The sequence below is a fragment of the Gracilinanus agilis genome, chromosome 5 (genome assembly GCF_016433145.1).
Source record: "Gracilinanus agilis isolate LMUSP501 chromosome 5, AgileGrace, whole genome shotgun sequence".
NCBI classification, from domain to species: Eukaryota; Metazoa; Chordata; class Mammalia; order Didelphimorphia; family Didelphidae; genus Gracilinanus; species Gracilinanus agilis.
Window position 1 is genome coordinate 151,689,280 of NC_058134.1, and position 12,774 is coordinate 151,702,053.

A 12,774-nucleotide genomic window follows, 5' to 3' on the forward strand; every position below is an offset into this window, starting at 1 on the left:
CCGAGGCCCGGGGAGGCCGCTGTTGCTGGAGATGGGGCAGGTGAGGTCGGGGCTCCCTGACTGCGATGGATGGGGAGGAGGCGGGGCCTGCTGGAGGGGAGGGGAGGGGATGGCGGGGCGGCCCGGGGTTCGGGGAGAGGGGGCGTGGGAGGCCATTCGAGGGGGAGGTAAAGGGGATCGCGCACCTCTGGGGACCCGTGCCCGGGCCTCCCCAGGAATGCGTTCCTTTCTTACCAGGCAGGGCCTGGGGGAGGGAAGACAGGCATCCTTCTGGGGAAGCGGGTCAGTTAGGTAACGGCTGCGGCGCCGGCGGCGGTGGTGGGGAGGCCGGGAATCTGCACATGCCGTCCCCCCTCCCCCAGCCAGCCCGGGGGTGGTGTAGCCTGGGGTGAGCAGGGCTTCTGGGGAAGGGGTTGCCCTGCTCTCCAGGACTTCTCTTCGGGGAAACCAGCCACTTTTATTTTCCTTTCTTTTACCTTCCTCTTTTTTAAACGAGGCCCCCCCCCCAAATGTTTCTGAACTCTGGCAGCAGTTGTGTAATCAGCAGGTACATCCCCCTCTAGGAAGAAGGGGTGGGGGTGGGAGGAAATAGGGGAGGAACGTGGTGGAGTAGGGCGCTAGGGTATCTGTCGATTCTGGCTTCTTACCCCCGTGCTTGTCTCTTAAATTGCGGTTGCTTTCTTATTATAACCCTTACCTCTAATCCACTGGATTCTTCCTTGTTTCACCTAAGTCTGTCATTATCAGCAGTGGCCTCTGCCCCAGAAAGAGACAGAAACTTGGGCTTGGTACTTCTTTAAAAAGAAAGTTAGGAAAGGAAAGGAAAGTGAAACTAGTGGAGCACTGAAGGCTTATGGAGTTAATGCTAGAGGACACACCATTAGTGAGTATTTCTTATTAAACACGTGTACTGATACTGCCCCATTGCTTAGGCTTTCAGAAATATAGAGGGATGTCTGATAATGAGTAAACCTGGCATAAATTATTGTACACATTGTTCATCTTTATTAGTCTGACATTTCAGACACGTGCAATATATTGTTTGGAGAAATTCACCTTGGGAAATGTAGGGTTTTAACCCATTAAGATGGTAATTTAAATATATTTAACTACAGTTCCTTTAACATAGCTACTGTAGCTGATTCATTAGTGCTAAAAGTTATTTAGAAGCACGTTTTACATTGTGTAAATCATTCTACTGTTTCTCTTCTGTTTGCCCTTAACCTGCAAATGGCTTTAACTAGGTTGCTTTTTTCTGAGTCTGAAACTTAAATGTTTTGGAGACCTAAAATTCCTGGGTGGATCATTAAAGTAAGGCTGCTTTTGAATAGCATGAATCTTCATTACCATGTAGGATCATAGAGCTGAAAAGAATTTTAGAGATAATATAACCTCCTGAGGAAGCGTAAAGCTCAGGAAGGTTGTGACTTATCCGAAGTCTCACAGTAGTAAGCACAGAAGGTCTGATTCCAAAGTTCATCCTTGCTTTTCCATGTTGAAAAATATTGGGTAAATAACTCACTACTCAAGAGCAATACAAATCCCTGGGTCGCAGTTCCATTAGATTAGTGAAAACATTTTCGATATCTTCTTTGGTTATTAACCATCTAAGTGCTGTCTAAATTTCCACTGGTGGAAGGAGTAGCAGAATCAGGAAGATTTGAATTTAAAACTTTTTTCAGACACTTAGTAGCTGTCATTTAACCTTTCTCAGCCTCAGTTTCCCATTTATTAACTGGGGCTAATAATAGTACCTACTTCACAGGGTTGTTGTGGGGATCAAATGACCCAGGGTATAGATAATTTTGCAAACCTTATATAAATGTTAGCTATTGTTATATTTTAGTGATTAAATCTGAAAGGATTAATTTCTTAACCTAGTCTTTAAAATCTAAATATTTTAATATAGGATAAATGTTCCCATTGCAATAATGTATTTTTTATGATAGACTTAATGTGAATTCATATGACTTTTAGTAGAATTGTAAACTATATTAAACTAATATTTTTCTAATCTCCTGACAGGGTAGACTTATAGCACACAATTTAAAACAAAAATTATAGGATGTTTGAAATAGGACCATAGAGCTAATTTATTATAAGCACCTTATTTTCCAGCTAAGAAAACACTCAAAAAATTACTTATCTCAAATTGTACAGTTGATTAATGGATGCATTGTAGATGGGGGATTACAAAATAAAGGTTCTGTTTCCAGTTCCTATAAGGTCTTTATTCAAGTGACTTTCAAGCCAAACCAATTTGCTTTAGCTTTCTAGTATGCCACTTTTTAAGCAGTTTATTTTCCTGTATCTTAGTATACTTTAACATTGAAGTTTTTTCTAGAACTCCTTAGCAAATTTTTTAACTCAATTGCTAAAATAAGGTAATATACATAAATGCTATATAAACAGCAATTAATATTATTATATTATAGTCTTTATTCTTGAAATTATCTAATGTATTTTTCATTTAAGGCTAAGATGACTTATTTTGCACTACACCGAGTAGTAAAATGTTTTGAAACAAATTTCATGTTATTTCGTAGCTGTAATAATAACTAACATTTATATAAAGAATTAAAGTTTGCTAACAATCTTGTCAGAGAGATATTATTTTTGTTCCCATTTTACAGATAAGGAGCTGAGGCTTAGGAGGTTAATTGATTTTTCAGTTACATAGCAAGTATCTGAGGTAAAATTTATACCCCAGCCCTTCCAATTCCAAATCCACTTTACTTTGCCACTTCTCACTATTAAACTTTATATACACTTGATTAGATGCTGATGTAAAACTTAGCACTTTATGAATTCTGCAAATACCTTTTAATCTAATGATGTAGGAATAGTTTTCTAAACGTTGATGGTCATTTCTGATAGTCACCTTTGCTGATTCCCAGTTCTTCTGAGTCTTTTTCTCTTGGCAATTGAGAGATAATAGTTCGACTAATATAGTGGAAAGGCCCTCCCCTTTTAAAAACTCAACTATTTTGGTTAGGCATAATGAACAATTGCCAGAGAGTAGTTTGTATGGCCATAATTTGAACAGAGAATTAGTTTTTAGTGAAAGCCCCTCCTTAAAATTCTCTTGGGTTTATACAGATTTAGGGCAGCTGATTCAAGACTAAAACAGTTATTTTGTACTACATGCGTTTTGTTTATTTCTGTAACCTCTTTACCTGATGATCTTAGTACTACACTTTATCACTTATTCAACAAGAAGATTTTAAACATTTTTATGTGTAAGATAAACCTAAATATAGGTTGTTTTTCTCCTAAGAATCTCAAGGTACCAGGACCTTAGGACCTCTTGTCTTTAGCATTAATCATCATTCCAACAAAATGGGAAGGAAATGAATTAACCCTACTTGAGCACATTTGAAGTTTGCTAGGCCAGGCAGATGTTTAGTGGAGACATGCTTGTTGGCCACTAGCAAACCTTGGCATTAGGAAATCTTAAAAATGAACACATTTTATTCTCCCCTAGAATTTGATCATTGAACACTTTCTTAAAGGATTGTCTAAGGGACTACTTTGATTTCTCTAATCTGGATTTCAGCATACAGTACAGGATTATGGCCTAACTCTTAATTGAATCTTCTCATATCATATACACAGATGAAGCAACCCCTCCACCCCCACCCCCCGCAAAAATCAGAGGTGCATGTTACCTAAAAACAGTACTTGGCCAATATATAGTCTTAAAAGAGATTTGTTACATAAATCCAATATCAAGTATGCTTAGTCTTTAACTTAGGTTATTCTAAAAAGTCGCTTAAGTGGCTTTTTTACAACTTAGAATTCATTTTTTAATAGAAACAATGTTTTAAAGAGTAGTTTCTCAGGATTCTGAATTCTTAAAAGGAAGATGGTAGCTCAAGCAACTTTAGAATTAGGGAGATTTCAGACAATAACAAAATTAAGTAGAAAAAATATAGGTAGTGTGACGGAAACAATATCTTTGGAGTGGGTGGTAGGGCATGTATATATGGGCATGCAGGCAAATCCTGACTAGGCTTCTACTCCCACCCCATTCTAATCTAGCTTCTCTCAGAATTCTTCCTCTGAACCACACATTCTCTAAAAGCTTCAAGTTTCTTTGTTTTTGTTTTCTACCTCACAGACATAGCAGCATCAATGACTGGCAGATGATTAGTGTTACTTTGACTATTTGTATATTTTTGACTAACAGATATATTCCTAAAAAGTTTTGCATAAAGTGAAATTTTGCATATCTAATCCGTGTTTCTCCATTTTTAGTATAAAATTAGAACTATAATCTTACTAAAAAAGAACCCAAAATAAAATTATCTGTATAAATGCAGCAAATAACTGGGTTTCCGTTTTCTTATCTTTAGAAAGAAATAATATAAATAATATAATAACGCCTATAATGCCCACCATTGTTGAAGCATAAATGAGATGATGTAAATAAAACTTTTTCTAAATTTAAAGTGCTATGTAGTTACCCGTCATTCTTGTGTTTGTGAATCTCCCAATATAATGGAGGTCCTAAATAAGATGCCTGATCTACTTTTTAGTCAAGGAACAGAAACCCAAAGAGAATGAGAACTTTTTTACTCCCATTCCTACGTTATCCATTTTCAGACTGAACCTGAGATTAACAAAATATTTTCTTCATGACAGACCCAGAGTAGCATATCAGGTACAGTATTATAATTGACATCAGGAAGAAGTTCAAATGCCGACTCACAGTTACTATGTGACACTAGACAAGCCTCTGAACCTCTCTGAGTAGGTCTTATTCACTGTCATTGACATTTTCATCTCTAGTTCCAACAACCACAAAAAAAGAAACAAATACACAAACATTCCTACCAATGCCTAATAGTATATGTCTTACTGCATTTCAAATTTATATAGGTATGAGTAACAAAATTAAAATGCATTTAAAAATTCATATTAGCCTTCTATTTTCTCAGTCAACAGACTAATAGCAAAATTGTTATCTTAGGGCTTCATGAAACTTTTATATGTTAAAAACTGTTTCTCATATTTGAAAATTATATGATCCATTGATTTACTCCATCCTCCCTTTTATGTTATAGTCTAGAATTCTGAAGCCCAGAAAGTTTAAATGATTTGTTCCCAAATCATGTTATCTAGATGCCAAATTTTTATGGACTTAAAGATTCTCAAGTATACATTCAAGGATTTTGAAATAATTATTATCACAAAACCACATTTCAGTGATTTCTTTTTTTGTGGAGTCCATAGCTAGAGGGAATCCTACTTATCAGTTCTAGTACTAACACTCAAGTTTGAATAATTCAGTTTCTATTACCTTTCTGGGAAGAAAAATATGACTTCACAGACTTGGTGATTCTGTAGGTCCTCTTATATGCTGTTATGACATTCATAAAATAAATGGAATATTTTGCTACTGGTTGGGTTTATAAAATGATGGGCTCTGAATATTTCCTATCCTATAATAGTTAAATGGTAAACAAAATGGGAAAAGTAGGATAGCAATCACTTTTGGCCATCTAATCTAGGAAAGCCATTGATTAGATGATAGCCTAAATTTATTAGATGATTAATGAAATGGAAAGCCATTGATTAGATGATAGCCTGATTTAGGGATGGCCTAAAAAAAATTTATTTTTTTTTTTTGAGAAAATTAGTTCTTTGGTTTCACAGAAACATGCTAATATAATTTAAATATTTATAAGGTGGTTTTGAAATTGACATGTAATTCAGACAAGGATCAAAGCATACCTAGTTTCTGGGGTACAGTGCTTTTTTTTGTTCTCCATTGTTGAATTGCTCAAGTAATACTTTATAATAAAGGAAACTACTTTCATAGGCTTGGACTAAAGTTTACAGTATGCAAAAATGTATAGCACTGGTTGATGCTACTTAGTTCGTAATAAAATATTACTCTTGTACTTATTGATGATCAGGAACCAGATTAATTTGAAGAGCTACATCTTATACTAACAATTTTTATAATAATCCTTCTTTTTCCTGGAGTAAGTCATATACTATTTTTTTAAAGCATTTTGGAATTCTGAACTTAAACAGTATAAAAGAACATTTCCATAACAGAATACAGAGTATTGTTCATGAAATCACACATTTCTGTTTCATACCACTTGTTCTTTTTTTAAATATAATAAAGACTACATACTTTTTTTAAAAAACCCTTACCTTCTATCCTAGAATCTATACTGTATGTTGGTTCCAAGGCAGAAGCGTGGTAAGGGCTAGGCAATAGGGGTTAAGTGACTTGCCCAGGGTCACATAGTAGGAAGTGCCTGAGGTCACATTTGAACCGAGCACCTCCTGTCTTTAGGCCTGGTGCACCGTCCACTGAACCACTGGTCTCTGTATGTTAGGTTCAAAACTCCTGTTTATCTGTGCTTCCTTCTGAACTTCTTCTCTCTTTAGTGTATTTTTTTTAAAATGTTACATAAAATCCACCTATTTTTGGCATTACTAATACTAACCTTCCCTCTCTATCCCTGACCCCAAGAGAAAGAAAAAACAATTCATAATGAGTAAACATAGTCGAGCAAAACTGAATCTAAACAGGGACTGGGTCCTTCTGTGTTTCTTAATGTACTTCGTGCCTATCATTTATCTGTCAGGAGGTAGGTGGTATTGTTCATCGTGGGTCCTCTGGAAATATGGTTGGACAACATATTGATTAGTCTTACAGTGCTGTTATCTTCCTATAAATTGTTTTCTTGGTTTTGCTCACTTCACTCTGTCAATTTAAAAAAAAATTATTGATTTATGTATTAAACCCTCACCTTCCATCTTAGAATCAAAACTGGATATTGGTTCCAAGGCAGAAGAGTTCTCAGGGCTAGGCAATGGGGGTTAAGTGACTTGCCCAGAGTCACACAGCTGGGAAGTGTCTGAAGCCACATTTGAACCCAGCTGATCTCTGGGCCTGACTTTCAATCCACTGAGCCACCTAGCTGCCCCCCTTTCTTTGTCAATTTATGCTGCTCAGTATTTCTTGAAATTGACTTTTTTCCTTTGTGCAAAAATATTCCATTATATTCATATATCACAGCTTGTTCCCCAGATTTGCAGCCATTTCCCAAATTGCCTGAGAGGGGATTTGAGACACCTCCTTAGATTCTTTGCCCATGCTTGTGCGCGCTCTCTCTCTCTCACTCTCACTCTCACTCACTCACTCCCTTCCCCTTACTTCCCTACCCCTACTCCACCATTAATCTTTCAGGATCAGGAACTTTGTTTTGCTTGCAATTATTCCCTCTCCCTCAATAAGAGGGAGTATTATCCTCCCTCTTCACCACCACCACCCCCCCCCATCCCTGCTTGTTTTCCTATTGAGTTAGAGATATTTCTATGCAGAGCTGTATGTGTGTGTTCAACTCTTCTTTGTTTTTAATCCCATGTTTGTCTATATAGAACCAAACGTTGGCATGCTTTGCTACAGCCATATAATAATTAGTTTAACTACTGGTCAATCTCAATTAGTAGTTGTCCTTCCTTAGGGAACATTATTATTAGTTTCCTGTTTTCTGTGCTGATACTACCTTCCATCATGGGATTATTTTCTTATTATGGGCATTTTTCATTTATTTCCATACTTATAGGATATATGATTTCATCAGTACTGATAATCTATTAATGCTGGTCACTCCACCCCCTGCTTTAATAAGCAGGTTGTCTATGAGTTACTGGAGAACATGGAACAGGTAAAAAAAACATACACACACATTAATTTGGTATTCTGGCAAAGAGCCTCCAAATTTAGACTGATTCAATTATGAGCAACATATAATCTATCACTTGAAAGCACTACTTGGTAAAGCCAAAGCTCCAATTGCATGGGACTTTAGTGACCCTGTGTCAGATCACCTCTGTACAAACCTGAACCATCAGAGTAGAACTTGAGGGGGAATAATATACAAATTTCCACGGTTTGCATTAATTTCTTTTACTTTATGTGACCCTGGGGCAAGCCACAACCCTGTAAGCCTTGGTTTCCTCTTCTGTAAAATGAGCTGGAGAAAGAAATGGCAAATTGCTCTAGTATCTTTGCCAAAAATACCCTGAACAGACTCACAAGAGTTAGACAACTTTTTCTTTTTACACCCTGTGACATGGAGCAAAGATGATTTGGATTTAGAATGAGTCTGGATTCAAATCCTTGAACTATTTACTAGCTTTATAACCTTAAGCAAATCACTTTATTGTATTTCAAGGTTTTTTGGCCTATGTAATTAGTAAGTTGAACTTGATGATCTCCTAGTTCTGACATTTTGCAGCAACTACTTAGAAATTTGCAGAATTGATTTGTGTGAATTTCCCTTGGACGTGTGAGCTTTCCTAATGTAAGTTATAAAGAGAAATAAAATAAGGATAAAAAAGAAGTTAATTTAAAACAAGAACCCAGGTAAATTTTAAACTGGATAATCATCTGACTAATCATAAGTTGCTTATATTCTTAGGACCATTTGTACTAAGCTCTTGCTTTTATGCATCCTAACTTAGAAAATAAGTTATTTTTGGCTTTAAAAAACCATAAGAGATGCATAGTGAAAAGAGAACCAGCAATGGCATCAGGAAAACCTGGATTCAAGTCTTGCCTCTAATTGTTTGTAGGATCATGGCCAAAAAAGAAAGAGAAGGGAAGGGAATAAGCACTTATCCAGTACCTATTATATGCCAGGTACTATGCTGAATGCTTCACAAATTTTATTTAACCCTTAAAGCAATCCTTCAATTTAGGTAGTTATCCCCATTTTACATTTGAGGAAACTGAGGCAAATAAAAGTTAAGTGAATTACCCAGGGTTACACAACTAGTAAGTGTCCAGGGCTGAATTTGAAAGCAGGCCTTCCTGACTCCAGTTTCAATGTTCTATCCAGTACACTACTCCATCCTTTTGCCAAATCACTTAACCTCTTAGTACGTCTAATTTTACTTCATAAGTGACAGTTAGTAGTTCAAATGCATTGTGTAGCCAGTTTTTACACTGGGTTCCCTACAAAAGATCTACTCATGGATCCTGACAGAGAAAGAAAGAAAGAAAAAACTGCATTCAAACACCAACAGATGTCATTTTGCTGCCACATAAATAAACTTCTGGCTTGGAAATGAGCTTGTTGTTCAATTTTTTGGTGTTAGAAGTTGCCTAGTCTATTTGATTTGTCTTGTTTTATTTTTTCAAGTAAATACTGAAATACTGTACCACTTCAAAGAACTTGATTTTCCAAAATTGGATTCATTCATTCAATAACCATTAAGTGGCTACTGAGTGCCAAGCATTATAATAATGCTAGACACTGGGGAGGAAAAAAATAAAAATAAAAAGTCTCTGCCTTTAGAGTTTATTTCAGAATGCAAGTTGACTTTTGAGTAGGGGCAATATTGGGGGGGAGTTTAATGCTATTTAATTTATGGAATAGACATTCTTATGAAGGTTTTATTAAATGCTATTTCTTTATAGAACAGGTATTATTACTAGGAAGTATTCTTTTAAATGCCTAATGAAGTTTTAGAATCATATCGAGAATGGTTATATTCTGCCTGTTAAAAGCTTGTCAAGAGGATGGGAGAAAAATAAGGGACCCTTAACCTTGCCCTATGCTTGTCTTCTGTTAATACATTTATAAACAGAAACTATCCTACCCTTTATCAGCAGACATATGTAATTGAGCTGATTGCAAAATTCCAATCATTTCCGCAAGATTTTTCTATATATCAGGAATATTTTTAAAAATAATTTTACCATATTAATGATTGTTTTTCTTTGCCTGTTTCTTTGTACTTGCCCCCAAATAGCCTTTTTTTTTGTCTGTATCTTTATCTAATTTGAGAGGCAGCATAATATCTTGAATATAGAGTTGGCCTCAGAGTCAATTAGACATGGACTCAAGGAATGTATCTGACCCACTGGGTTTGACATCATGGGCAAAACACTTAACCTCTTAGTGCCCCAGGTGAATCCAAGACTATTGAAAAGCAATTGTTGATTGACATCAGTAGAGGATTTTTCTCCCTGGGAGCTGCTGATAATAATGAAACAAGTTTGTCTGGTTATATATCTATATGGATATGCATATATGTGTGCGTATATTATGCTTTATAAGAATTCTTACTCCTGGCAACATTCTTGTGAAGAAATGCAATCCAAGTGAAGTTGTTGCCAAGTTCATCCTGTGTGACAAAGCTAGGACTTTAGTCCAGATCCTCTGATTCCTACCTCCCAAATCCAGTTCTTTAGATTTAATGTTATTAAAACTTCATACTTTACTACATTCTGACATAAACTAATGGTGGCCAGAAGTTTGACCCCCAGTGAATTTTTTTTCCAGGTACACCAACTCAGTGAGAAAAAAATACAATTTGGAGAATATACCTTTTTTTCCCTGTTGAAAAAGTTTATTTTCATAATTTGTCATTGGAAATCTTCATTTTCATAATTTTAAAAATATATTAAGCAGTTGTATAACATTGGGCAAGTCATTTAAATTTGGTTGCCTAACCCATGACACTCTTTTGTCTTAGAATCAATACTAAGACGGACAGTATGGGTTTTTAAAAAAAATTTAATATGTACATATCTGTTTATATTTTGGGTGAAGCAAGTTGTAAGATATTCTATCACTATAAAGAAATTTCAGGCTTATATATAAATCTTTGCCTAAAATGCCAAGTAAAAGTAAAAACTATTTTTTTTGAGGTTCCTTTTGAAGCTCACAAACCTTGTTGAAGTTGGTGATAAAAGTTGAACAACCTAAGTGTCTTAAATTTTTTTAATATTCCTTGTACTTTATTTTAAAAGTTCCTTTCTACCACAGAAATGACCTACCTAATTCTTTAAGGAAGCAAGTTGATGTATTCTTACTTTATAGCTGTGAAAACGAACATAGAGTTTCCATTTGTTTTACATTGGTAAAATGGTACTATTAATATGACAAAGCATATTTAGGAACTGGAATAATATTCTGTTTAAAATTAGCCTGGCTACTATTTACAATTTTTGTCTGAAAACAAGCAGAAAAATCTCACCTAAACGTATGGGGGAAATGTTTGTGTAAAAATGTGTCTTATTTTTATCATGGAATGAGATTTGATGTTTAATTGTGTGTGTAGGCCTTGGCGCACCACCCATCCCAATTAGAAAATTAATATAGTGATGAAGCCAGTATACAAGGAATTTTTTTCAACTGCTATCTACGTGCACACTTTCCTTTTTTTTTATTCTTATTTTTATTCCATTTATTTCCATTTTTTATTCTACTAAGATCCTAGTTTTGGGACCAATCTTTACAGGTTTGTTGTAAAGAAATTTATAAAGCTAAATGTCGTGTTCTATATTGGGATCCAATTATTCATTTGTTTCAACCGTAACCAACTATCGATTACCACCTACCACCCCATTTGAGATTATCTTTTGGTAAAAGTAGTGAAGTGGTTTGCCATTTTTCTCTGGCTCATTTTACAAATGAGGAAACTGAGGCAAACAGGGTTAAGTGATTTCCAGAGGACCACTCCTCTGGTGTCTGAGGCTGATTTTAAACTCGTCCCTCATATGGAGTAATAATCAGAATAATAATTAGATTGATCAGTAATCAGTAAGTGGTCATATGCCGAATTTAATTATTTGGGATCATAAATTTAGAATTGGAAATGGCCTCAATTCATTTGCTAATTCCATCCCCCTCATTTTACAAATGAGGGAACTGAGTCCCAGTGAGACTGATTTTCTAAGGTCACACAGGTAGTAAATAGCAAGAACTAACTCCAAATGCAGCATTCTTTACAGTTTCATCTTACTTTCTCTTTTGAAACTTTGAAATATTTCCAACTATTTTCGAGTTTTGATAAATATATTTGCTTATGTCAAGCAGTGTCTTTTTACTAATTCTCTTCTCTTCACGTAGGTTACTCACTATAAGCAATATCCACCCAACACAAGCAAAGTGTATTCCTACTTTGAATGCCGTGAAAAGAAGACCGAAAACTCCAAAGTAAGGAAGGTCAAATATGAGGAAACAGTATTTTACGGGTTGCAGTACATTCTTAATAAGTACTTAAAAGGTATTATTTATTATTTTCCCAGTATGTTTTTAAGCTTCTGCTTTAACATAATCTTTCATAATTCTTTCTCCAATCTTGCTGAATTCTGAAAACCAAAATCATTTTTTGAACAACCTAATTTTTGATGTTTACCAAATTTATTTAAATTTGTCCAGCTGATTTTTTCAGTATAAGAAAATGTTTTCATAAAGTAGTTAAACTTTGCAATTCAAGCAGCTAATTTAGTCATCTTTGCCTATCACTGGACTTCTTTATTAAAATAAGTTATTTACTGGAGTCCCTAGATATATTTTTTTTCAGGGGATCCATGGACTTGAATGGGAAAAATTTTACATCTTTTGTTTTCACCAACCTGTAACTCAGGGGTCGGCAACCTTTTTGGCTGTGAGAGCCATAAACGCCACATTTTTAAAAATGTAATTTCATGAGAGCCGTACAGTGCTCACAGTACGGCTCCTGTAACAGCGCCTGAAAAAAAATTGACTTTATGGCTCCTGCAGAAAGAGCCATATCTGGCCTTCAAAAGAGCCAGATATGGCTTGAGAGCCATACATTGCCGACCCCTGCTGTAACTGAAAGTATAATACTATATGTTTTGTTTTATACATTTAAAAACTTTCTTCTGAGATGGAGTCCATAGACTTCCCCATAATGCCAATGGGGAGTATATAACACAAAAAATGCCAAGAGCCCCAGAAGTTAAGAAGTTTTCAGTGCAACCACTAT

General features: G+C 35.6%; 1 protein-coding gene across 1 annotated transcript in view; it reads left to right on the forward strand.

Annotated features, from left to right (window-relative positions):
• Positions 1-12,774, forward strand: part of NAMPT (nicotinamide phosphoribosyltransferase) — a 60,050-nt gene that overhangs the window by 10,331 nt on the left and 36,945 nt on the right. Inside the window, exon 2 of the mRNA XM_044677579.1 lies at positions 11,892-12,048. Coding sequence (XP_044533514.1) covers positions 11,892-12,048 — 157 coding nt within the window. The remainder of the gene's footprint in view (positions 1-11,891; positions 12,049-12,774) is intronic.